General features: G+C 42.9%; 2 protein-coding genes across 5 annotated transcripts in view; both read left to right on the forward strand.

Moving 5' to 3' along the window:
• The first annotated feature begins 291 nt into the window (after window positions 1-291).
• arfgef2 (ADP-ribosylation factor guanine nucleotide-exchange factor 2 (brefeldin A-inhibited)) lies at window positions 292-25,170 on the forward strand. The gene is made up of 39 exons (XM_085392899.1): window positions 292-607; window positions 2,982-3,012; window positions 4,242-4,365; window positions 6,140-6,286; window positions 7,059-7,238; window positions 8,084-8,393; window positions 8,508-8,645; window positions 8,767-8,894; window positions 9,294-9,427; window positions 9,845-10,079; window positions 10,237-10,336; window positions 10,711-10,850; window positions 11,258-11,366; window positions 11,456-11,645; window positions 11,774-11,885; window positions 11,975-12,180; window positions 12,324-12,408; window positions 13,510-13,681; window positions 13,786-13,937; window positions 14,489-14,617; window positions 14,767-14,925; window positions 15,044-15,191; window positions 15,313-15,409; window positions 15,495-15,535; window positions 15,638-15,807; window positions 16,630-16,781; window positions 16,967-17,139; window positions 17,309-17,469; window positions 17,578-17,708; window positions 18,490-18,619; window positions 18,730-18,865; window positions 20,422-20,560; window positions 20,713-20,770; window positions 20,970-21,078; window positions 21,187-21,326; window positions 21,690-21,858; window positions 22,162-22,300; window positions 22,735-22,852; window positions 23,582-25,170. Exons 1-39 carry the CDS (start codon window positions 439-441, stop codon window positions 23,750-23,752), a joined length of 5,532 nt encoding a protein of 1,843 aa, XP_085249025.1. The 5' UTR covers window positions 292-438; the 3' UTR covers window positions 23,753-25,170.
• A 691-nt stretch (window positions 25,171-25,861) lies between these two features.
• Window positions 25,862-27,444, forward strand: part of bcl2l1 (BCL2 like 1) — a 31,631-nt gene continuing 30,048 nt past the window's right edge. The window contains exons 1-2 of one of the 4 annotated variants that reach the window (XM_085392738.1): window positions 25,862-26,070; window positions 27,076-27,191. The gene's annotated coding sequence lies outside the window, so the exon portion shown is untranslated. The other 3 variants (XM_085392737.1, XM_085392740.1, XM_085392736.1) reach the window with 3 other exon arrangements.

The following is a 27,444-nucleotide window of genomic DNA, read 5'->3' on the forward strand; positions in this document are numbered from 1 at the left end:
AGTATGTGCGGTAGATGAACTGAGTAGCATTCATATAAATACTTTGTGGAGTTTGGGCGCCATCTGCAGGATATTCCAGGACGTGAGCGAGCTTAATATTCAACATTAAAATGAGTATTTTAACTTAAGTTACAGAACTCGAAGTCTTTGAAAACGGAATGTTTATCATTTATTATGTCTGATTCGAACAATATACATTTTTCTTCCATTGATATAACTCTATTTAACTAGGTTTGAGCGATTACCTGAGGTGCCGTTGTCAAAATCCACACAGCTGAGAATCACGTGATGTGACATGGCGGCGCTGAGTTGAGGTAGCAGCTCTACTGGACGTACTGTGATAGCCTGGTTTTCATTAGCTTTTCCTTGTCACCTGCTAATTCGCAGGACCAGGCCGAAGATGACGGCCTGAGAGAGGAGCGGCAACAAGATCGAGAGATGCAACAACACCGGCCACCGCAGCAGCAGCAGTACTCGCAGTCGAAGGCAGAAAACAGCAAAACCAAGAGCATGTTTCTGTCCAGGGCGCTGGAGAAAATCCTCTCGGATAAGGAGGTGAAGAGGAGCCAGCACAGCCAGCTGCGTAAAGCCTGCCAGGTGGCGCTAGGTAAGTGGGTTTGTTATGAACATTGGCTCGCCGAGCCTTATGTTTCTGTCGCGTTTCATTGAAACATTTCGCTCTGAGGTCTGCCTTTATGGTAGAGATACCCAGTTAGCTAGCGTTAGCAACTGAATGGCCTTTATCGCCTGTTTGGTTCCCCGTTGATGTTTACAGACATATAATTATGTGTTGACACCATTCTCACTCCCAATTATAACCTTTGTTATGTTGATATCCGGCCACAGCCGCATTCTAAACGGGCATCGGCAGGGTAACATGCTAACGTAGCTAACTGACGTTAGCTAGTTGTAGCTAGGTTAGCTAGGTTAGCTAGTTAAACAGACCAATCCCTGTGTTGTACGTAGCACTGTCAACTAGCCAGACAGCCTGGTCCGGCTCTACACGCACACACGCTACCTAACTCCAGGATATTCTGACGTTCGTTCTTTTCCATTCAACCCAGTCACAGATAGTGTTGCACACGCCGAGCTGTTTACTTAATTACGGCACTGCTGTGTGTATTTCAGCTCAGACTGCTCTGCCTGTTTGTGTGACAGTCAGCGACCAGTGTCTTATTGGACTTAAAGACATTAAAAGCTGCCCGGAGTGTGGTGTTGCTTTCTAAGGTGCTTGTCTCTGTCGGGTTTTTTTTTTTGTTAGATCATTGAGAAATTGGGGAAACAACTTGTGCCACAATATTAGGGTGCAGGCAGTTTAAGGACGTGTTTGAGTGGTGGTGGGCGAGGCGGGGCTGCTCTGTGTGCTCTCTGTCCGTGTTTGACTCTCATATGTGACACTTGAACACAACACGTGTTCCCTCAACGCCTCACGGCTGTGTTTAGTGTGTTCCCGATATTCAGTCAATGTGGCCTTAGGCAAGTCTCATGAATACCTCAGTTTTTTCTCCCTCACTGCCACAAATACCTTGTTCAGAAAGCTAAGCTGTCTTGCATTAGTTTATACAGTACTGTGCAAAAGTCTCGAGCCACCCCTCATTTCTTTATGTTTTGCATGGGAAATGGGTGCAGCAATTTATTTAAACTTACACAAACATAAATAAAAACTACAGGATATAAGGTGGAAACAGAGTTTGTGCAACTCTCATGAGCTTAAAAGTCACTATTTGCTATGACCATCTTTATTTTTCCACGCTCTCTCAACTCTCTTAGACGAGCTTTCTTGGCATTTCTCTAACCAGTCTTTGGGAATAATTGTCCAGGCTTCTTGAAGCGTATTCCTAAGCTCTTCTTTGGATGTTGGCTGCCTTTTGATCTCTTCTCTGTCAAGATCATCCCACATTCCGAAAATAATGTTTAGGTCGGGTTTTGTGGAGGCCAGTCTGTGACTGATAGTGTTCCATTGTTTGTTTTTCTGTCCTGATATGGGTAATTTGGCAGCCTTTTCCACTTAAACCAATTCTAATGAGGCTTCAGCAAACAGTAGGTGGATTAACTGAAGGGTTGGGGTCAGGTGTATCTCTCAGGTCTTGTGTCAGGTCTGTGCTGCAATTTCTCATTTTCTTAAGGACATTATTGTCAGATACTGTTTATTTTTTAGCCCTCCCACTTCTTCTTTTGTCCTCTACTTGTCAACTTTCCTCAAATCCTTTAAGGACACAATGCACAACATGGTGAAATATGCAAAGTTTTTGGGTTATAGTTCTGTGGGAATTCCATTGTTGGTGCAATAATTCTTTATGTCTGTCAAACTGTGGTATCATTGGCATTTTTCATAGATTCCCCTAAAGAAATGAAAACAAATTGTGTTTTTGGTCCAATTTAAAACCGGTTCTTTGCTAAGTTGTCATGTGTAGACAAAAAGCTAGTTCATCCCTTGAGTTAGGTGCCTTCTTATGCTTGAATAAGTCACTGGTCAGTGTTAAGTGTCTTAACAAACAAAGGGTTCAGTGGTGGCTCAAAACTTTTGCACGGTACTGTATTTAATGATGAACTAGGTATGCTGAAAGAGACGAACGTTGTCAGCAGCAGCCACGTGACTAAAAAAGCGTGTGAGTATTATTCATACCTTTTTATATATTTATGTGTAGTACTAATTTATACACTTTGGAGGAATGAACTGACCTCACATCACATTCTTACTGTGTGAAAAGGAAGGAGAATCATATGTTTTTGTCACCATTTAAAGTATATTAGTCTAGAATAGTGATTATGACATTTGTAGTGAGTGTTGCACATACTAATTTCCTGTGTGTAGCATATAATGCTACTACAATTTATGCTCAACTTAGTAACCCCTGGATCAAGAGTCACACTTATGTGCTGCGGCACGCAGCGGTGTGGTGTGGTGTGGTGTGGCAGCAGTGTGCTGCAGAGCGTTCAGACCTCAGTAACATTTAATCTCCTGTGCTTTCCTCTAACAGATGAAATCAAGGAAGAATTGGAGAAACAAAAGTGAGTATTCCTAAATACAAAGCTTTCTTTTTCTCTGAAAGTTTTTTTCCTTCTTCTTGGTATTTTGGGTAAGAACTTGAAATAAGGATTGCTTGTGAATTTCATTGTGATTTGACTGCAATAGTAGGACTGCTTGTAAACAATGTATTTAAAAAATCTATTCCTTATGGTAAAAATGCAACATATCAAATGTTAAAAGATGACATTTTATTGAAAGAAATATGGGAAGTGACCAGTTGTTTTCCAGTTTTTGCTTGGTACAGACTTTCAGCTCCTCAGTTGTTCAGGATTAATCCAACTGCACTCCATCATTTTGAAAAATAACCTCCACATTGATTGATCAGATCACAGGATGGTTTACTATTTTGTCCTGTTTGTCTCAAAGTTGCTCAGCCAACATTTCTGTTTTACTTTCTGGAAAAGCCTGCAGCCATGTTCATTTTCAAAAAGAGTCCATGTTGTGATTTCCACTGCAGGATTTCTGACCTACAAGGTCACAGCAATTTAATATTGTTGCTAACAGACTTCTTTGGATTCTTTGAATCTGTTGTTAATATTTTGCACTGTAGACGAGAAAATCCATAAAGAAACGTTTACTTTAATTTAGCAGTAAATACGTGGAGCATTGGATCTCCCTCTGTATTTACTTTTAAATGAATCAGCCTTTGTGGGATCCTGTCTTTATACCTAATCAGTTTACTTATTGCAGTTAACACAATTACTCCATCAGGGAAGTTTTTTTCTAAAGATCTGTGGAACTTGTCCAGTCCTTTAATGGCTCCGTCTCAGTTTATTGAAACATATTGCTGACATGAAATTCAGAGCAAGGGTGTGTTGGGACAACAAATAAAATCCTTGTTGTGTGTTTGATATGTCTTTTTTGCAGCTTTTTTTAAATATAGAGTTTGAATGATTTAGAAATCATTGCATTCTATTTTTATTTAGATTATGGGATAGTGTTTGCAATGCAATGTGCCTTCTGCCGTAGACGAGCCACCTGTTCGACTGAATGTCGTTGTGCTGTGAGAGTTCTGGACTATGATAATAGGACTGCAGAATAAGAGATTTGACATAACATTTGAATTATTCACATAATCTGTGTCATTATCATGAAGTTGAGGATCTCCAGCTTACACAGCTTACACTCTATACATTGCGTGTATAGAAATCTGCTCTTGATGCAGCTTTGCCAGGTCTCTCAGCTGTTTGCTCTCCTTTCCTTCCTCCAGGGATGGTACCGTGGTCCCGCCCAGAGCCAACTACATCGAGGCTGATAAATATGTGCTGCCTTTTGAGTTGGCGTGTCAGTCTAAGTCCCCCCGGATAGTTAGCACCTCTTTGGATTGTCTGCAGGTTAAAGTTCACTCTCTCTCGCACACTCACACACACAAACACCTGTCACTCTCACTCTTCTTGTGCTTATGCATTCAGTAAGTAAAACACAGCAAGGTTTTTTTAATGATTATATAACCCAACTGGAGGTTGCAAGGTAAAATCTTGAAACACCTGTCTGACATTTACGCAGAACAATGGCTCTGCATTCCACGCACACATGCACATGTGCCACGGAGATGGCATGGTATTTGTATAGCGCTTTTACTAGTCTCTAAGGACCCCAAAGCGCTTTACAGAACCAGTCATCCACCCATTCACACATACATTCACACACTGGTGATGGCAAGCTACATTGTAGCCACAGCCACCCTGGCTACAATGGCGAGGCTGCCGGACACTGGCGCCACCGGGCCCTCTGACCACCAGTAGGCAACGGGTGAAGTGTCTCGCCCAAGGACACAACGACCGAGACTGTCCAAGCCGGGGCTCGAACCGGCAACCTTCCGATTACAAGGCGAACTCCCAACTCTTGAGCCACAATCGGAGATGTCAGGAGATTTTCATAGTAGCTACACTTGTATTGTTGTGCCAGCTGTAACCTGTGAAGTATGTTTACTCTGCTTTTGTGGAACAAAGGTACTGACTTGCAACAGCCTAAGCAAGCAAACACAGACTTCCTTTCTTTTTCTTTAAACTTGTTATGTGCTCTGAGTTATTGAGGTGCTAACATCATGTGAGGTATTTGGGCTCATGGTTGTGTCCAAAATATGACCCTTCACTCGTACAGTGCTCGTACATACTGAGGTTTACTGCTTATTGATCAGTAAAGAACACCTGTTTGTTTGTTACACAGGTTCTTAATTGCTACATTCAAATTAAATTGTGGACAGTAACGTGTAGATATAGAAGTGCTTAATGAACACAGACAGATTTTGAGAGAGAAAGGCATTTTGCTAGATAAACTGGTACTTTATTGATCCCAGGGGAAATTCCAGATTCTCCACAGCTCACATTTGACACAGGATCTCTGATCTATATTTATATATAGTTTAGAGTTCAAAGTGTGTGTAGATCTCTTTCAGTTGTAAACATTCATAGCTTCAGTCATTTTCAAATGTATTTGGAGCGTTACTGAGGAAAGGATGAACAGACCTGGGTTGATGTCTGTTCATCCGTCCATATACCAGTGGTTTGTATAAAGAGGTGGCTACATAAAGGTCCATATAGGGATCGAACTGTTCAATTCATGATAAATTAATGGTTAAATGAGAGATGGATAGATGGATATGTCTGCATTACAGAGCGACGCGCTATATCTACCTATTGGCAACCCAATTGATGGGGTAACGTTGTAGTTTTGGTGTTTTTGGTATTTAGAAAAAAAAGACAGTAGGAAAAAAGTAGATTTTGAAAACAAATAATTATCATTTCTAGCACAACTGCACTTCGTGCTTTCATAATAAATGATTAAATCCGTTTGTGAATATTTTAATCATTTAGCAAAAGAAAAACTACATTCGTTTGTGCCCCGCTGTCAGGATAGATTTTTAAATTCCACAATTTTCTTTTTTTTTTTTTCTTTTATTTGTCTTTAGTTCAGTTTTGGTCAAAAGTCCCACATATAACTTTTCAGTTATATTTGCATACTATTTCAATGAGTCCTTGCACCCATTTCCCAATGAGGGGTGGCTCAAGACTTTTGGACAACACTGTATCCAAAAGGGGAATAACACTAACTCTAGCATTCCACACCCTGCCGCCCTGACCCACACACTCTCTCTCGCCACTGCAGAAGCTGATTGCTTACGGCCACATCACAGGCAACGCTCCGGACAGCAGAACTCCTGGGAAGAGGCTGATCGACCGACTGGTGGAAACCATCTGCAACTGCTTCCAGGGACCACAAACCGATGAGGGAGTCCAGCTACAGATCATCAAGGTATACCCAGTGCTTCACCTCACATCTGGCAGCCTTCAGATCATCCAGCTGTCGTTGTTGTTGTTTACTAACATGTCAGAGCCCAGACCGCCAAGCTCAAAGGCTTCTTTCTCTATGCTGTGTCTCTAATGTGAGTTAGGAGTAAGAGAGGATTGGTTATTGAGGTAAAACTGCAGACACATTTGTGTCTTCATCATTTCAGGATCAAAGAAAAGACAAAGATGAATAGAATACCTGCTGTTCCAAGTTTCCCCTAGCTTATTTAAACACTGTCAGATGTCTGTCATTATATTTTTTTAAACTTATGTATCTGGACCGTTGTTATAGGAAAGATGATGTCAGCTCACCCATGATATGTCACACATCATTTTATATTTTCTCATCTTTCTTAATATTTGCGTTTTAGATGGTAGGTTATCATTGCTGCTGCTTGTTGAGGTTCCGCCCACCTCCTGAAATAAACATCCTGGTTGGTCATAAAGGACAAAGTCTACTGTAAGAAGGAATCTGTTTCATCACTGTTGACAAAAGGTTTATAGGACAGATTATCAGCATCTGTTTGATTGCATAAACTGTAGAAGTAGCCTTGACCGTCATTACAGCCCATTTACACTGATCAAGTGAAACTGCCTTTAAAGATTTTAATTCTGCACCAAATATGGAGGAGACGAGTAGAGAAGCTGTAGTAGGGAAGTCCAGCGATGATTCAGCAGCATGGTCTGAATAAGACATCCTGTGTGATAAGTCTCAACTTCCTCTTCTGTCTGTGCAGGCCCTGCTGACAACGGTCACCTCCCCGCACATTGAGATCCACGAGGGCACAGTCCTCCTCACCGTCAGGACCTGCTACAACATCTACCTGGCCAGCCGCAACCTCATCAACCAGACCACGGCCAAGGCCACCCTCACCCAGATGCTCAACGTTATCTTCACCCGCATGGAAAACCAGGCTGTCAGTCTAACACTGTTACAAAGCGCTGCTGCTCATCATAAAACAGTTGCAGCCTGAAGTTCTAATCTTATTGTTCAAAAAGTAAAGTCTCTGTTAAACAGTGTAGGGCACTGTGTGCTTGCTTAAAGGATCACTGTACTGATTAGTGTTGGATTCACTGAAAATAAGTCATCATCACAGTTTTAATTATAGAAGCCTCAGCCTTACCTGCAGTAGTAACCAGAGTCCGTACAGTTAAGCCATGTGTACCTAATGAGCTGTAAACAGCTGTAACCTTGTCCTGTCTCAGGCAGGAACAGTAATTAGTCTGTAATAATTAGCTTCCAATTAGCTGCTCATTGGACAGGAAATTATATAGCACTTTTCTGGCCTTATTGACCACTCAAAGCACTTCAGACTACAAGCCACAGTGTAGAGTATTTTATTTATCCACTTTAACTACCTCAGATCCATTAAACTGCAGTCACAGGGAGAACATGAAAACTGAGCACAGCCAGGAGATTTGAACATGGTCGCTGTGAGGGGACGGCGCAAACCGCTACACCACTGTACTGGCCAGAAAAACACGACCAAGACTTATACCATTACCCAAGCATTCATTTGTCCTACTTGTGGCAGACAGACAAAATAAACAATAAATATGAATATTAAATATATATATAAATAAATAAAATGTCACATCTACTTTGATAACACTACATTCAATGCATTTAGACTCGACCACCTGAGACTGTTGCAACAGTTACTCTGTGTCAAAATGTCTAAATGTCTTAGCTTATCCAACCCGAGGATTGATAAGCTTGTGTCACTATAGGGAGTCCCTTCATCGTCTCCCTCCTCCACAGGCTTTGGAGGCTCAGGAGCAGGAGAAGGAGCGCCTACGTTTGCCCCAGCAAAATCCATCTCCTGTCCCAAGCAGCTGGAGGTCTGGCTCCCCCCGGTCTGACCATACGTCAACTCCTGAGCCACAGAACTCCCCATCCCCGGCAGCGAGTACTCCAGATCTCACCACCAATACCAGCAGCTCCACACACCCATCTCCAGCCCCTGATCTGGACCAGGACCAAGAGCCAGACACACCGTCAGTCAATGGAGAAGTCGAGAGTGAAAATACTCCACCTAATGGAGAAGCAGAGCAGGTCACACCATCAACAGGTTTGTGTAATAAAAGTCAAATCTAAGAAGCACTTCAAGAAAATCCTCAATGATTCAAACAGATTAGCTTCTTGAACCTTTGAATCTATAAATTCAGTTATCTCTTTATGTCAGATTCAGTGTTTGAGGAGGAGGGTGCTGAGACTTCTCCCACAGCAGCTCAGCAAGGTGACGAAGGGGACAAACCAGAGAGCAACTCGAACCCAGCAGAGAAGGGAGAGCAACAGCCAACACAGACCCATGTTGGAGCAGGTGGGATACTCCTCTAATATTCCTATTCTCTTTTTAGTGTATCCTGCATCTTCTGTTCTTCACAGTCTGCTCAGTTGTCATTGCAATGACCTGAAAACGTCTGTTCTGGCTTCTTCTCCAGGAGGCGAGCACCCACCGCACCCTGCCACCGAGCAGACAGAGGTGGCTCCCCCCAGAGTCAGAACAGAAGGTCAGCAGATGAATGGTATCATCGAGGACCGGTCTTCACTGTCCTCCACAGACATGCTGGTGAGCAGTGTCAGTGTCATCAGATGTTCATTAGTAGTGTGCAGTCTCGCTTAAAATCCGAGTGAATAGCATATTTCTTAATTCAGGAAAAAAAGTTAAGCAGTGTGACTGAAACAAACTAAATCGGAACCTCCATGTGTGCATTTACATCTTCTTAAAGCTTCTTGGGCCCTTTTCTCGACTTTGGGATTTTATTATGTTTCAGTTCGATTCTGCTTTTGGAGCTTTGTTTTAAAGTTGTTCCCTAAATGAAGCTATCATTTAAAACATTAATGTAGCATCTTGTGCTCTGCTTTGAGCCTCTTTTAGTATATAAAGGCTTGAGGCTAGACCAATTAGAGATTTTGTTGCCTTTAAGGTATGGTATAGAGTGTGATTAACTCTCTTCATCTGTCTCAGGATGCTGAGGGCCTGCAGGGACCCCACAACGCTGCTCGCTTCTCTCACATCCTGCAAAAAGATGCATTTCTGGTGTTCCGCTCTCTGTGTAAGCTTTCCATGAAGCCCCTTGCTGATGGCCCTCCAGACCCAAAGTGAGTCATTTTTATGACTTGACTGACATTGTCACATAATATTTTAACTTAACCTGGATGCTTGATTATGAATTTTAAGTTTATGTAATCCCCATGATGATATCATTAGATCCCCTGCCCTGACACTTTATTTAGCATCTACTTGCCACACTGTAGTTTGCCCAGAAAAATATCACTGCCTCTGGCTTCTGCAGAGTGAACTTACCCTTTTCCATCCTGCTGTGACCCTGTCTTCTCTAATTACTGTAACATTAGTTGCTGGGCCAGTCAGTGTGAATAGGGCAGAGTAAAATGAGCCCAGGTAGATTAAAGAGAAGGCGTCCTAGCCTTTATCAAATACCAGGTTGAGATGAACCCCTAAACTATACATCGTTTACGTGTATGAACTTGTGTCTTTACCCTTCCTCTAATCTGCAGGTCTCATGAGTTGCGGTCCAAGATTGTCTCCTTGCAGCTGCTGCTCTCCGTGCTGCAGGGCGCCGGGCCAGTGTTTCGCACCCACGAGATGTTTGTGAATGCCATCAAGCAGTATCTGTGTGTGGCACTGTCCAAAAATGGCGTCTCCTCTGTACCTGAGGTCTTCGAACTCTCATTGGCCATCTTCCTCACCCTGCTTTCCCACTTCAAAGTCCACTTGAAGATGCAGATTGAGGTAAAACACTTGGATAGTAATATGCATTGTCTCCTGGATTGAGTCGATTGGCACAAAAAATCTTCATTTAAAAGTTAATTTAATCACCTTGAAGGACATTTGTCCACAGCAGGTGCTATATCTTTAAAGCCTGAGTATCTCATTCTCCTCGATTCAGGTGTTTTTCCGAGAGATCTTTTTGACCATCCTGGAGACGTCGACCAGCTCCTTTGAGCACAAGTGGATGGTTATCCAGACGCTAACACGCATCTGTGCAGGTACAGGTCCACTGATACAAGTTCATTATACTTAAGTTCTATGACTAAGATGTAGTTGAAAGTCGCTTATTAACAAGAGCACAGGCTTGACATTTCTGTAACTGCAGAGAGCAGTAGGAAGTGGTAGCAGAAATGCAAGTCTCAAAATAGCCTTGATAAATGATGATTTGCCATTCTCTGGGTTTTTGTTACCTTTTCATCAAATGCAGAAATTTAGCTGCTATTTCAGTTGGCACTAATGAATTTAGCACAGCATTAGTTTAAGCATTTTATTGTAGCGAGGGGTTGCTCAAGGCAGTCCAGAATTTTTCAAGACATATGACATAAAAACCTTTTTGAAATGTTTTTCTTAATTCGTTTTGCCTTTCTCCCAGATGCTCAGTGTGTTGTTGACATATATGTAAACTACGACTGTGACCTGAATGCTGCCAACATTTTTGAGCGTCTTGTCAATGATCTGTCAAAGATCGCTCAGGGCAGGAGTGGTCAGGAGCTCGGGATGACACCCCTGCAGGTATGTGTGCACTGTGTTGCATTTCATTAGGATAATCTGTGCCAAAGTAGGATCTCTCTGCTTAGCAACACCTGAGTGTTTCAGAGTTATGTTTAACAGCCTAGTTATTAAAAATTGTAGTTGTAAGGAGGCAGAGCCATAGTGTTATTAGAGAAGAAGGATGTAGCCCATAGATGGCACCCATGGCGATGTAATGGATCAAGTGAAAAGTAGGGTCAGTTTCTCAAAGACTGTATTCACAGCTTGATTTGTCCCCTGCTGGCCATTAGTAAAATTGCAGGTATTTCAGACCCAGAAGCTTTATCCTCTGGACTTGGGTGTGTCCGGTCTATAGGATTTAGCTATAGCATTGCAGGCCATATTATATGAGCGTGTGACCATAATCATGAGCTTGTATTGTTCCACAGGAGCTGAGTCTACGTAAAAAGGGTTTGGAGTGTCTGGTGTCCATCCTTAAATGTATGGTGGAGTGGAGCAAAGACATGTATGTCAATCCAAACCTTCAAGCTAACTTGGGTAAGTGTTTTTTCCAAAGTGAATGTAGTAATAATGAAAATCAGAGTGGGTAGTTTAGATGCATTTATTCTTGTGCGTTGGGTTTGCAGGTCAGGAGCATCCGTCTGATAGCGAGGGGGCCGAGCTGAAGCTCCCAGAGCAGCTGGCGGGACGTCGGGACAGCATCAGCTCGCTGGATTCTACCATCTCTTCCAGTGTTGCTGTATCCCAGGCAGACCACCCAGAGCAGTACGAGGTCATAAAACAGCAGAAGGACATCATTGAGCACGGCATTGAACTGTGAGCTCTTTTTCTCAGCCTGCTTGTGGTTTAACATGCGAATGGACCTGCGTGCAATGTTTGCACTTCCCCTTGTTCTTGTCCACTCAAAAGTTTTGTTGATTTTTTTTTATTTTATTTTCCTGCAGCTTCAACAAGAAGCCAAAGCGTGGTATCCAGTACCTGCAGGATCAGGGCATGCTGGGTCCTAAAGCTGAGGATATCGCCCAGTTCCTCCACCAGGAAGACAGACTGGACACAGTGAGGGTTACACAGATTTACAGACTTGCACACTTATTGCTGCATTCTTAATTCAAGTTAGTAAATCCCCATCGTCTGTGCATCCACAGACGCAGGTAGGCGAGTTCCTGGGAGAGAACATCAAGTTCAACAAAGAAGTGATGTACTGCTACGTGGACCAGCTGGATTTCTGTGGCCGGGACTTTGTCTCTGCACTTAGGATGTTCTTGGAAGGCTTCAGGCTGCCAGGGGAGGCCCAGAAGATCGACAGGCTGATGGAGAAGTTTGCTGCTCGGTACCTGGAGTGTAACCAGGGGTAAGAGCCACTGTTTCCTACTACTGTCACGGGTTGCTGTCAATATATTTGTGCTTGAAAGATTTACTTCTGTTTATTTCTGGAGTTTGCATTTAAATAGAACAGAGCAACCACTAAATGTTGGTATGCGTCCTCCTTTGCAGACAAACTCTGTTTGCCAGTGCCGACACTGCGTACGTGCTGGCATACTCAATCATTATGCTCACCACAGACCTGCATAGTCCTCAGGTGAGAACTGTTGATTCTTTTTGTGTCCTTGCACTCATATTATCACCAGTCATTGTCACACAGTCAATTTAACTGCTTGTGGTAAATGTTCATTAAGGACTTGGATCCCTTGTGTAGGCACTGAGGAGTAAGAGACAGTTTTGTGTTGTTGTTTATTGAAGGACAGCAAGGTTATCTGTGGAGAAAATGGAAGAAAAGAAGCATTACTCAACATTTTTAACATGTTATCAGGATTCAAAGCACAGAGGATCATGACCAGATTTTAAAACTCAAGCAAGCTGTCACTGTGAGCTGTCCCATCAAGCAGAGCCCAATCCTTTAGCTCGCAGAGCTCCGTTGTGTCATTGTAGTAGCATCATTCAAATGAATGTGGGTGCTGTGCCAGGCAGTGTCTGGTTTAATGCTGCCTTCATTAAATAGCTACCGCCCCAAATTATTGCTGCTGACAGACCGCCGTAACAGAGGAAACTAGGTTTGAAATTTAAACTCTGAGAGAAGCAGGCGAGAAATATGGTGTGCAGTGATGCATGCAGACTGAAGACTGAGAGCCAGAGACTGTAATACAGCATCAGACAAAGAAAACAAAGGTGTATTGTGTTTCCTGCAGAATCTGCTATAACTTACTTTTTTTTTTTTTTTAAATACCCTAATTGCAGACGAAAGTTATTTTTTTTAACTTCAGCCATAAACAGTCCACCACAGTGTAATCACTAAAACGTAATATTGTTTAAAATATACAATAAGGTTCTATTATTTCGAGTTTCAAGTTTTTCAGTCACTCTGTTGATCTGACATTCTGACTATTTAATGTTTTCTTATAGATATTCTCTAACTGGATGATCATTCTTAAAGTATCTTTTGCACTAATATTCAGACTGAATCTTTAGAAAGCACTTCCTCTAAGGTCACTGCTTCCAGATATGTATATGATGAAACTTGTTCATTTACATGAAAATTATTTTTGATGTTACATTTTAGTAACCGGTGACAGGCTTTGCAAATGTTCCCTGAAAAGTAGAAATGTTCTGTTTATATGCAATTAGATGTTCCTTTTAATGAATCCCTTCCTACTGTCTGCCCTGATCTTCTTTGTTTACATAGGTGAAGAACAAAATGACAAAAGAGCAGTACATTAAGATGAACCGAGGTATTAATGACAGTAAGGACCTGCCAGAGGAGTATCTGTCCTCCATATATGATGAAATTGCAGGCAAGAAGATAGCCATGAAGGAGAGCAAAGAGTTTTCAATCACTCCAAAGTCCACCAAGCAGAGTAAGTACTCCAGGATTACTCACCAAAATAGTAGAAACAGTAGTGACGCTTTATTGTTGTGCATTTTTAATCAGTCAGAAACATTAAAGTCGACCTTCCATCAGGTGTGGCCAGTGAGAAGCAGCGTCGTTTGCTCTACAACATGGAGATGGAACAGATGGCGAAGACCGCCAAAGCTCTAATGGAGGCGGTCAGCCATGCTCAGGCGCCCTTCTTCAGTGCTACACACCTGGAGCACGTCAGGCCCATGTTTAAGGTATTTCTAATTGATTCCTCATTTGCATAACCAAGGAAAAGTTGTCGTGTTGTTCTTGCTCAGTGGGAATATTCATTCAAGCATTCACATGCTGAGTTAGGAAATGAAATGTGGAACAGTTGACTTATAACATCAGCCAAAGCCAATCTAATCAATAAAGAATGAAGTTCCATGATTGCACTGAAAGTGTGCACACAGCGAAGGTAGCACCGGTGGTACAATGCAAAATGCTCAGTGAGGTGAAAGGCCTAATTAACAAAAATGAAGCTTTAATGAAAACATCAGTCATCTGGACTGAGAATGTTCAATAAAGACACAAAAATTGTTTGTTGAAGCGCATTGTCATTACTGTGACCTAGCAGAAAACCAGATTTCAACCATCTTTCCGTGCTGATTCTTGCCAGATTTATATTTAACACCTTAAATTATATCAGACGATGCCCTGGAGCATTGGCACTAATATTGCAACTAGGATGAGGACTGTGAAATTAATAACAAGTAAGAAACTGATACAACTTGTAAAATGAGATGATACTTTGTGTGTGTTCCAGCTGGCATGGACCCCACTGCTGGCTGCATTCAGCGTGGGCCTGCAGGACTGCGACGACCCTGAGGTAGCATCACTGTGTCTGGAGGGCATTCGGTGTGCCATCAGGATCGCATGCATCTTCAGTATGCAGGTCTGCTCATGTTTACACACAGTTTGTAGAAAACTGTTCCAACTGGTTATATTTCACGTATGATCATATCTCTAATATTTCCTTTGGAAGCAATTCAGTGCAGGCAGCGTGAAAACACGAGTATGTGTTCACTCCCTTTCTGTCTGCAGTTGGAGCGAGATGCGTACGTTCAGGCTTTGGCCAGATTCACCCTCCTGACAGCCAGTTCCAGCATCACAGAGATGAAGCAGAAGAACATTGACACTATTAAGACTCTGATCACTGTGGCCCACACTGATGGAAACTACCTGGGCAACTCCTGGCATGAGGTGCGAATTAAAATTTCTTAACAAGCGACAGATGTAATTTAATGTCTGCATGTAGGCTGTTTCTTCGTAAATGTCTCTATAATGGTGTATTTTTATTGTTTTAATGCCTGTTTTGTAGATCTTGAGGTGTATTAGTCAGCTGGAGCTTGCCCAGTTGATTGGGACAGGGGTGAAGACGCGCTACATCTCAGGGGTGGTCCGGGACAGGGAAGGTGGCATCAAAGGCTTACCCTCCGGCACAGAGGAGTTCATGCCCCTGGGCCTGGGTAGGATACAATGGATTACGTAGAACATATGCTGCATTCAAACTGGGTCTTTAAAACATATTTTGGTGTGTCTATGGGCTGCCTGTGCGTGCGTATGTGTTAAATGTCTTTGTTGTTGCAGGTAACCTGGTGGGAAGTCAAGATAAGAGACAGATGGCTCATATTCAGGAGTCAGTAGGAGAGACCAGCTCTCAGAGTGTGGTGGTAGCTGTAGACAGGTGAGTCAGAGTCTTCAGACACTGCACACACACATCATTTGTCCATTATAACGATTGAATGTTAAAACTACTTTGATGTTTGCAGGATCTTTACTGGTTCCACCAGATTAGATGGAAATGCCATCGGTGAGTGTGTCTTACTTTGCTGTGTAAATGATCCCCGTTTGGTTTTTCATGTTTGATGTAAAGAAAATAATTCAAAGCACCTTCCCATTTAATTGTTTCCAGTGGACTTTGTGCGGTGGCTGTGTGCGGTGTCCATGGACGAGCTGGCCTCGGCACACCAGCCAAGGATGTTCAGCCTGCAGAAGATTGTGGAAATCTCCTACTACAACATGAACCGCATCAGGCTGCAGTGGTCCAGAATTTGGCAGGTCATAGGTGACCACTTCAACAAGGTCAGTGTCGCAAAGCATCCACAGAGCTGGAATTTCAAAATGTTTATCAAGTGCAGAGCCTTAAGGCTTGTCTTGAAGTGTCCTTTGGGTGGTGCTGCCATCATTCTGTGCACCGCCTTTTGTCCTGTATTGAACCCTTGATGACACAAATTTATTACCGCCACAGTTCTTGTTCTTTGCCTGCAAATTTTGTGTATCTACAGAATGTGCCGACAATGACGTTGTCTTTCGGTAGGACGGTTTTCAAGACTGACATTTGTCATTAATGACACTATGCACTGATATTACCCCCTAATCTCAGTCATTATATTAAGATCTGTTGCTTCAGAGTTGCACTCACAGCCACTTTATTAGGTACACCTGTTCAGTTGCTTGTTAATGGAAATAGCTAGGCAATCTCATGGCAGCAACTCAGTGGATTTAGATAACCCGCCGACATTCACAACATCAGAATGGGAAGAAAGGTGATTTTAAGTGGCTTTCAGCAGGGCATTGTTGATGATGCCAGACAGCGTGGTCTCTAGGGTTTTAAGCTGAAAAAGAGGAAAATGTCCAGTGAACGGTAGTTCTCTGGGTAAAAATGCCTTGATGATGATGATGATGATAATGATGATGATGATGTCAACGGTCAGAAAATGACCAGAGTAACTCAAACGTAACCACTTGCTACAGCCAAGGTTTGCAGCAGAGCATCTCTAAATGCTCAACACATGAGACCTTGAAGTAGGTGGGTTCAGCAGCAGGTGCCAGTCCTGTCGTGTTTGCCACCATCAGTATTTTTGTAAAACTGAACTGATAGCTATCTATGGTGTGTCCTTGTAGGTGGGCTGTAACCCTAATGAGGATGTTGCCATCTTTGCTGTGGACTCACTAAGACAGCTGTCCATGAAGTTCTTGGAGAAGGGAGAGCTGGCTAACTTCCGTTTCCAGAAAGATTTCCTGAGGCCTTTTGAGCACATCATGAAGAAAAACAGGTAGCGAATGCTTCTATGGAGTCATGTGAAACTGTACTTTCTCGTTTTCATAAAAGGTTATTGAAGTAAGAAGGGTTCAGAGTGGTTTACATGAACCTCTTATATTCATCAGATATTATGGATAAAAGAGGAGTAGCAGTTTGCTTACTTGCTGTGAGGCTAACAGCTCTAACCCCCCCCCTCAGATCCCCCACTATCAGAGACATGGTGATCAGGTGTGTGGCTCAGATGGTAAACTCCCAGGCGGCAAACATCCGTTCAGGCTGGAAGAACATCTTCTCAGTGTTTCATCAGGCAGCGTCGGACCATGATGAGACTATAGTGGAGTTGGCCTTCCAGACCACTGGCCACATTGTCTGTGAGTATGTTTACTCAATAATAATAACAAGGTAGCAGGATGTTAACCATCCAAGTGCTCATCTGACAGAGACATGAGGTGTAAGTGCTGCTTTGACTTTAGTTGGAGAAGAGGGATTTCAGATCAGGACCTTATCATTCTTACTTTGCATGCTTTTGTCTTTTATCAGTGAACACCTTCCGGGAGCACTTTGCAGCTGCTATCGACTCCTTCCAGGATGCAGTGAAGTGCCTGTCAGAGTTTGTGTGCAATGCGGCTTTTCCTGACACCAGCATGGAGGCCATCAGACTCATCCGACACTGTGCTAAATACGTCTCTGACAGACCACAGGTGCTCACCGCCCGAGCTGGGAAAACACCAGTTTTGGTTCTTGACTCTGTTGTTTTATTTTTCCTTTTTTCCCCTCATTTCTTGACTTCCTGCTGTGTCCATGTGCAGGCCCTGAGGGAATACACGAGTGACGACATGAATGTTGCCCCTGGCGACCGGGTTTGGGTTCGCGGCTGGTTCCCTATCCTGTTTGAACTTTCTTGCATCATCAACCGCTGCAAGCTGGATGTCCGCACCAGGTCGTAGAGTTTGACCCAACTATAAAACGCACCCATAAATCTGTGCAGAGATCATGAAGATAAAATGCTCACTTTAACTCGACACCGAGCCCAGTCATACAAAAAATAAAAAGAAAAAATTAATATAGCTGGCTGTTTTTCAGTGGTTACAATGCAATACTCTGTGTGCTAGTTGCTAAGGAAACAAGGCTTTTCACAGTCATACATTTTCCAAATGGTAAACAAATATAGACTAAAAATACAGTGCTCAGGGTGTAACGCACAGCTAACAGATCCACCCCAAACCTCCAGGAGTCAGAGCTGAATACTCGCTCTTTGGGCTTACAAAAACACACAAGACACTGCCAGGATTGTCACATGAATACAGACAAACCTTGAAGTCTATCGGGTACTTTTCTTTCTTTTTTAAATAACCAAATAAACATAGAGCCTCATTCCACCAGTGACTTCTATTCTTTCGATAACTTGAGCCTACCAGTGAACAATACCCACACAGTTTTCAAGTAATGTGATGAAACATGAAGGAACACATGTGACTGTCAGACTGTCCATCAGATGGAGGTCATATATTTGCAAAGTACTTTAGATGTATAAATAAATGCTAAATGGAACAAACCAAGCCAAGTATTATTCTTTCTGTCACACTGCAGACCTTTACATAAAGACTCACAATGTTGGATCAGCTGTTTTAATGCATCTTTTGCACTTTATAGACAGTAACAGTTCTGTTCTGGTTGCGCCATGATGCAGTAAAACTGACGTTTACCGTTTCTCCCGACAGAGGTCTCACAGTCATGTTTGAGATTATGAAGAGTTACGGTCACACCTTCGAGAAGCACTGGTGGCACGACCTCTTCCGAATTGTCTTTCGCATCTTCGACAACATGAAGCTTCCCGAACAGCAGACAGAGGTCAGTGCTGTGTGTGATTTCAGCTGTTCAGCTATTTATGTACAGAGGAATTAAAGCAATAAAAAAAGTAAAAAAACAAAAACCCCTGCTCCTCTATTGTTTGCTTCCAGAAAACTGAGTGGATGACGACAACGTGTAACCATGCCCTGTATGCCATCTGTGACGTGTTCACACAGTTTTATGAGCCACTCAGTGAAATCCTACTGGCTGACATTTTCACCCAACTCCAGTGGTGTGTCAGGCAAGGTAGGTGTTCATCATAGTCATCGCTCATTACACGCCTCTGTCCTGACAAACAACCTTTAAATGAGGCAGAGCGCTAACACCTGTTCTATTTTAGGTGTACAGGCTGGTGTCCTGATGATATATCTCACATGTTGGAAGAATACTAAGCGGTCAGAACATCTCTGCCCTCTGAAACAACATTTATTTTCTTTGGATTATTTTATTGATGAGGAAAAAAACTCTCCTAAAGCATACAAATACCAATCCATCTTCCAAGTTTTATCAACCATTTAAGAGTCACAAGGGGGCTGCAGCTTATCCCAGCTGTCATAGAGCGGCAGGGGGAACATTAATGAGTTGAACCTGTTTGGTTTGTCAGTATTATCCCCACCCTAAACTCCAACTAACTGAGAGTTCTGGGACTACACCCATAAAAATATAAAAATTTCAAGCTCTTCTACTCATGTACCTCTGCAAACGTTTCCAATAAGCTACCATCTCTGTCCAATTGATAGTTAGTAAACATCATCTGTTTCTGACCTGACCTTCAGGTCAACAGTGGTTACTTGTGATCAGAGCCAGGTCCAGCTGCAACCAGTAATGAGTTCTACTGTTAAAGTTCTGAGTTCTCCTGAACAGTAGAAAAGACACAAGGTGTATTTTGGCCACACCAACACAATCTCCATTCACTATGTGCCACTTGTTCATCAGATTAGGTTCCCTGTCTCTGTTCTCTTCCCTATGATTAAAATTTACCTTGAAGGGATTGCTGCTTTTTGGGAAATAGTGTTGGGATAGTGGTTAGCACTGTGGACACATAACAAAGTCAGTGGTTCAAGTCAGGGCAGTGGAGTTTGCGTGTTCTCCCTGTGTCTCTGTGGGGGGTTCAGTGACATGCAGTTAGCGAGGACTGTCAAGACTGTAGCCTGCTTCTCACCCTACAGCAGCTGGGATAGACTCTCCAGAAATCCCGCGACCCAGAATTGGATAAGTGGAAGAGGATGGCTAGCAGTTTCAACTTAACAGGGATACAGTAGACTTTACAGAGGCATAAAGTGTAAAGGGTCAGAGTAGGACTTGCAGAAAGATGCCTGAAAACTAGCAGAGCTGCTGAAAGGCATCCATAGGTGCCAAAGAGAGTCTGCAAATCACATGGTTTTGAATTAATATAGTTTTGCGTTTTTTTTCTCTCTAATGGACAGAGACTCAGAATTTTATGTTCACAGCCCAGAGTTAGAGCAGGTGATATTTCAGTTATGTGTATGAACATGAATAAATGAAATAAAAGTGAGTCTTCTTTTTTGTATTTTGGGATTTTTTATTTTATTTATTTATTTATTTTTTATTAAAGAAACTCATAAAAATGGTGGCACATAAAGAGGTGAGATGCAAACAAAGCTCCCCAGCCAGGCTCAAACTACAGTTGTCAACCTCTTAGGCCGCACAGGTTCACCTTGGAGCGGGCAGAATTTTCTCCTCAGTTTTTACTTCATGCACAGCTTTAAGGTTTTGACAGGCAGCGCACCAGTGTGTGTGTGAAGCACATGCGTTCTGAAGTTGTTCTGTCTTTTCTGCAGACAACGAGCAGCTGGCTCGGTCCGGGACAAACTGCCTGGAGAACCTGGTGATCCTGAATGGGGAGAAGTTCAGCCCTGAGGTGTGGGACATCACATGCTCCTGTATGCTGGAGATCTTCCAAAACACCAGCCCTCAAGCGTGAGTGCTGGTCCTCTATACTCAAGTTCAGTTGAAGTGTCAAAGATGGCATCACTGAGTTAATGGGGATTCACAACTTGGTGTATGTAAAAGTTACTCTTGTGTTTATGCTGTCACATGTTTGTGGTTTTTTGTTTTGCTTTCCAAACCAGTTTGTTGACTTGGCGACCGGCTGGACAGGATGAGGAAGCAGCTGACGCAAAACACTTTGTAAGAGGAAACAAAAAACCTCATCAAGTTCACCCTGTGACTAAACGATGACTATGCACAGCAGCAGCTCTGCGCATGCTTCATACAGTTTACTTTTAACCAATGAAAAGAACTCTCCTTTACACACAGTTTCCACTATATCAGACACTAACCTGTGTCTGTGTTCATGGTGTATTTTGTCGCTCCTGTACATTTCCAGGATGCTGATTTCGACACTCAGTCACAGAGCAGCTACGACCGAGCGCTCTCCGAGAGAGGACACAGCCAGATGTCCAGTGACGACACCTGGAAAGGCAGAAGCAATGCCAGTGAGCACACGAGCGCATGCTTTTTTTTATTCAATCTGTAAAATGAATAATCGCAGCATGAATTCCAGTGCTCATATCTCCACACCTTTATACTTTTCTCTGCTGCAGGAGTTTCAGACCAGAGGCTGTTTGCAGGCCTGCTGATCAAATGTGTCGTGCAGCTTGAATTAATACAGACCGTCGACAACATTGTCTTCTACCCAGCCACCAGCAAGAAGGAGGATGCTGATAATATGGCTGCTGCGCAGGTAAAGCTTGGCACCTCACCCACTCTATCAATGTGTCACTTTTTGGCGTAATCACAAAATCATAACCCGGAATGAGCTGAAGAGGTGAACCAAAGAAAAGAGTGAAAATGTATTCCTGCTCTTCACCTTTACAATTTTAATATAAGGTGGAGCAGCCACAGACAAATGTTTCAGGAAAAAAATTGTTTTGTTAAAAATTTGTAGTTAGCTCGAATTCATCCAATTAAGTGTCTACGTAGTCCCAGATGGTTTCAGTAGGCCGCCAGTGGCCTAGGGACAAGAAATGACCAGTGTCCCCTTGTACAGCCTTATTTTTAAAACTATTATAAAATCATATATGCTAAAGTCTTTTCCTCCTGCCAGCGGGATGCTCTGGAGGAGTCGGAGGCTGAGTCGGGTCCAGATCAGGGCATGTACAGACACATGACGTCCGCACACCTCTTCAAGCTGCTGGACTGCCTGCTGGAGTCACACACCTTTGCTAAGGACTTCAACTCCAATAACGAACAGAGGACGGCACTCTGGAGGGCAGGTAAAAACCAAGGGAAAGCCCCCAGGATTCTCTGTCCTGTGCACGTTAGAGTTCAGAAGGTTCTTTGTTTATAGCTTTACATTAAATAGAGGAGAACTATCAGTAAATTGTGGGAAGAGTAATGTTATATCCAGCCCAGTGTTATTTTCACTTCCTTTGTTTGTTTTTTTTTGATAAACAATAGATATACAGAAAGGAAAGGCAGTGTGGAGGAAACCGTGATATGCAGTGAAATGGGACACGTCTTAACTACAAGCCTCTGTTACTGCTTTAACAGCTGTCATCTCTCTGGTGACCTTTCAGGGTTTAAAGGGAAATCTAAGCCCAACTTACTGAAGCAGGAGACCAGCAGTCTGGCCTGCAGCCTCAGGATCTTGTTCAGGATGTACTCGGACCCTCAGCTGCAGGACTCGTGGCCTGACATCCAGACACGCCTGCTGCTGTGAGTGAAGCACTCTCCTGCACTTTCTCACAGTGTTTCCTGTGTGTCATCACCGGTTAAATGTTAAACCTTGGATAAATAAGCACCGAGTGTGTCACTGGCAGAAAGGGCAGCGCTGCTGTTTGTTCCTGTGTTTTGACACACAGCTCATACCTCATTATAAATTTATGAATGTACTCTGCGTGCGCATTTCGTGTAATATATTGGCACGCTAAAGCCGGGCACATATCACCTCGTCGTGTTTGTCGCTGTAAGAGATGACTCATGTATTGCATCAAGAACACACATGTGAGACGTTTATCATCATGATATAGCTGCTTCTACGATAAAGATGATGCGGATTGATAATCAGTTTCGTGTAGCAACGCTGATACTGACAGCTTTGTGTTTGTCATAATCGTCTATGTGTGTCTGTGTTGTGTCATCTCTCTCAGGGTGTGTAATGAAGCTCTGGGCTACTTCATCAGTCTGACCTCAGAGAGCCACAGAGAGGCTTGGAACAGCCTGCTGATGCTGCTGCTCACCAGGACTCTGCGGCTGCCCGATGACAAGGCAGGAGCGCGCGCGCACACACACACACACACACACACACACACACACACAGTACACCTCCAAATACACAATAGTAACAACTTGGGGAAAGAGTATTAGTAGTAGTTTAGTGTTAGATAAAGTATTTGTTCAGTAAAGCTTTACCTGTGCTACACTCCAACTCACGCTGCGTCCTCCCCACTGAATTGAATAACAATAAAAGTACAAAAAAAAGATCAGTTCTTCCCAAGCAAAAATATGTTATTAGTTCAATCCTTTTGAATTCATGTCATTTTTGTGAGTACATATGAATTATGTATTTAGAGAATGTGCACAACGATTCATGGCAGCGCATGACTTGAGGTGCCTTTCCAGGTCATTTTAGACCAAAACCAGAACCGTGCAGCCACAAGTAGTAGGAAATGTTGGCGCCGTGCAGCCAGCCAACAAACCACTGCATCAACAAAAACTAGACCAGTATTGTTACAGTGGATTGGCCGGCACCGCTTTCTTATGCAATCCCTACTTTGCGTTTTGGGAAAGTTTCATAATTCCGTGAAATTGTTGTTAAAGGCAGGAAAAAACCAGGAACAAACATGCATCACTGTCGACATATTAATTAAACAGCCTGCTGTGAACGTAGTGGTCAGCAACCACCCCTCCTTTTGTATATTTTTCCAAATACACTTTTTTTTGGTTGGTTTTTTTGGTCATTTAGTCTTTAGTTAAATGTTCTCCTGTTTGTTCCAGTTCAAGCCTCACGCTTCCTGCTACTACCCCCACCTGTGTGAGATGATGCAGTTTGACCTGATCCCTGAGCTGCGGGCCGTCCTCAGGCGCTTCTTCCTGCGCATCGGCTCCGTCTTCCACATCGCTGCTGCTCATCCAGAGGGCGCGCCGGCCCGGACTCCCGCATCCTAAGAAGGCAGGTGAATAGGGAAACGGCGAGTGCTGGTGAGAAGGTGGACACAGCTCCCGAGAGACACTATACCTCTGATTGGATCGGATCACAGATGGCTGATAAAGACAAGCTTTCCTGCTGGGACTCTGCATTGAGTGTTCCTGTTTTTGGCTGCGCTCGGCAGCCAGAAACGCCTTCGCCTGGACCCCTGGCCGTCCTCTTTATCTCGGAAATGAACAGCACTGTGACCGGCACTCTCTGCTGACTGTAGTCATTTATCGTCCCCCTGACTCTCATCTCGAAAAAACTGTAAACAAATAATTTATTGATATTATTGCAAACCCTTTCACAGATTTTGAGCGTTTTTTTTTTCCTGCCTAATTTTTTAAATACTTTAAAACAAAAAGAAAAATGTCTATATGCTGAAAGGAAATGAAAAATATCATTGAATTTGATTTCCTTGCATTTGTTCTAGTAAAAGATGAAATCTGGCCACCTGTGCCTGTTTGGGGAAAAGAAAAAAAGGTGATCTAATCAAAATAAGTTCCTTGTGTTAATGTCAATCCTGAAGCATTATTGAACTCTCATATCTGTGTTAATATCAAGGAGGTTGTTGAAAAGGCTGAACCTCACAGCTGCAGGAAAAACCCATCTGCGCCTCTTATAACACTATCAGCGTTCTTTAATTGGGAGATCTGTGTGACACGGCCATCCCGTCACGTTTGTCACCTCTTGCCTATCAATGAGATTTTACATATTTATTTGGCTCACTTTCTTTAGTTATTGTTTGGATAATTGCTGGTTTACAGTGTACGGATGGTTGATATACTGGCTGCTTCCCTCTGCTGTGCATTCCCTCGTGTGTTGACCCAGTCAGCCTTACACTGGGGTCGACTTCTCCTGGCTGTACAGTGGACTCATAAAACCTCCACACATCCATCAGTTGGACTAGAATACTAGAGTTGTCCATATCTTTATTTTTTACAGTGTGTTCAGGTATTAACATGACACAGTGTAACGACTTGCACTGGATGCCTAGAACTCCCTTTAGTGTTGACCCTCTTCCACATTAGTTTGACAGAGCAAAACCAAAACTTGCATCCACAGAGGCTCCAGCATCTCTGCATCCTGGATCATTTCGAGTTTGTTCCATGCCTTGTTTTTTAAAAGAAGGATGTATGTAATTATTTAAAGTGCATTTAAATATTTTTTGAAAAGCATTCCTTCCCTCGCAACTATGGATGTCTACTTCCCTAAATCTAGGGAATATATAAATATATATAAATATATACAGTAAATGAAAAAAAAAAATACAGACTGTAAAGTTTTCAATGTAAGATACATAGAAATGAAAGTGATCTACGGTTCTATACATAATATTGTGATGTAATCTTCTAAGCATTTGGTGACGTAATCAATAAACCTGAGTTCTGATCTACTCCAGTGTCTGTTGCTGCAGTTTTAAAGCTGTTTAGAGGGTGACCAACACAGGTGGTACCACCTAACATTAAGCGCTGAGTTTGCTGACCTCCAGTTCTAATGGTAAGGGAAGCTGGTAATGCGGTGTGGAATGGAGTCGTCATTAAATTTGCTGTTATTGCACGTGCTTTTTATGATATGACCAAATAAAGCCAATTTAAACACTAAATGTTTAAAAACGTAGAAGTGTGTGGGTATATCAAGATGTCCACAGGGTGGCACTGCAATCAAACTGGTAGTCACCTTGAAGCCTGCTAGGCTTTGGGGTAACAAAGGTTACTATGGAGACCTCTCACGTCTTTTGTTATCTAAAGTGTAAAATGCCAAACAGCTGCTACATGGGCCCTTTTATGAAAAACAAAAAACAAAGTAAAAAGAAATGAACCTTAAAGTTAATATGTAAACAATGAAATGTGTGATAGTTGCCATAAATAGTCGACTTAAATAATTTATGTCTGTGTGTCAGATGTGACGCTTCAGCAATACAACTAGCGCAGTTTTAGCAAGTTAGCGCTAATATTAGCCGGCTAGCGTTAGCTGATGCTTCCTACAAGCTAGCCTTGGCTAGCTCGTAGTTCACGCTGGGAAGCACTCGAAAATCTCAGCGACACTGGCACGGCTCAGTTAATGCATTTGTGGCGGAGTGTTGACGTTAGAAAAAAGCAATGATCCCGCTAGTTGTAGTGAGGCTTGACTGGCACCGGTTACGTAGAAAGCGTAGCTGTGGGCGGATCTGCGGTAACCAGTAGCTGAGCTGGACCTCCTCCGCAAGACGGGCCAGCAATGACGGATAGGGTTGATCCAGCCGGGGTTTGGATTCTGAGCCACCAGACATGATTTTATGAAGACCACCCTACAAGTAAGAGTTCCTGCTCGATGTACAAGTGTAATTCTGATCCCTCTGCTGATGGCGTCGGTGAAATAACGTGAGGAGGAATGGCAGAGGGTGGATTTTCCTATCTGAATCCTGCGAGAGGAAAGAGGTCGACAGATTAGGGAAAAAACGCGCAGCGATACTTTCGTTCCCTCCACAAAGCTTTCGGGGTCAAATGTAATTCTGCTTTGTGCAAACTATACGTGTTCATTGTAGTAAAAGGGTTTGCCTCGGAAAATATGTTTTTCAATCTTGCAGTCTGCGAATGTGCGACTACATGTATATGACAGTGACAGCCATGTTCACAAGCTGGCTACAGCCGCGTTAGTACAGGCGGAGCAGTCTCTGTCATAATGGCTTACTTAGGAATTTTAGTGTTGCAATGCTAATTGCGGGGGTGGTGTCGTCTATATAAAGCAGGGTGTTGTCGCAAAGTGGCATTTTTTCTAACGAGACGCGATTAAAGGTCTTGGAATGGAATTGTGTTGCGTTCACGGGATCCCCTACAGTTTTCATTAGAAACATCAAAATGTATGCGGAATACAGAGACAGAGTGGAGTTTATTTAAACTACGGTGAAAACCGGTACTTCAGGTTTGTTATTTATATGTAATTTATTGTGCTAAACGCGTTAAGGCAGATACATGAACAACTAGTGACAGTGCAAAGAAACGTCCCTTTCAATTGAATCGAATTGAAAAATGTAATAAATTGCATCGATCTTTCTAACGTGTTGTTAGCTGTTAACATTTAAAATATCTAACGCCTGGATTATCTCTAAGAGGTTACTGGAGCGAGTAATAGCATACGTGTACTGTTTTTAAGTCGTGCACGTACGAGAATTTTCGACACGATCGTGAACAGGCATCCATAAAAGCGTCGGTGTTACGCAATCGGGGGAGGGCTGTCCATGCAAAGAGAGGAGGGGGACGTAGGAGGATACGTGCAAATACAGTCCTGAGCACAAAGTACCTATCTTGTGTTCTGACAGCTTTTGTACACGTAAAGCGACAGACGGGCTTGTCTGACTGATTCGGGACGTTTTCACCGAGAGGATCCGTGTACGGAGAAGAGCACTCCCCCCGGGTTTGATATCAAGAGTTGCTGGTAAGACGCTCGGGAATGATCTTTAATTATTATATTTACATCTTTGACGGTGTTAAAACGCCACTTAATAATAAAAATGTAAATAATAATCAATATCCTGACGGTGGGGGAATTGACACAAGCTTTAAGTGCGCCACCAGAGGGAGTAGCATGTTTCAACACTGCTCTGACTGGTTAATGTGTAAAAGGACAGTTTAAATTCCACCGTAAAAACATCAGCAGTTTAACTGAAACAAGTTAATGTTTGAGTTAA

Source organism: Rhamphochromis longiceps, linkage group LG20 (genome assembly GCF_057381845.1).
Source record: "Rhamphochromis longiceps isolate RC_006_pf linkage group LG20, R_longiceps_female_GT1.1, whole genome shotgun sequence".
Lineage (NCBI taxonomy): Eukaryota > Metazoa > Chordata > Actinopteri > Cichliformes > Cichlidae > Rhamphochromis > Rhamphochromis longiceps.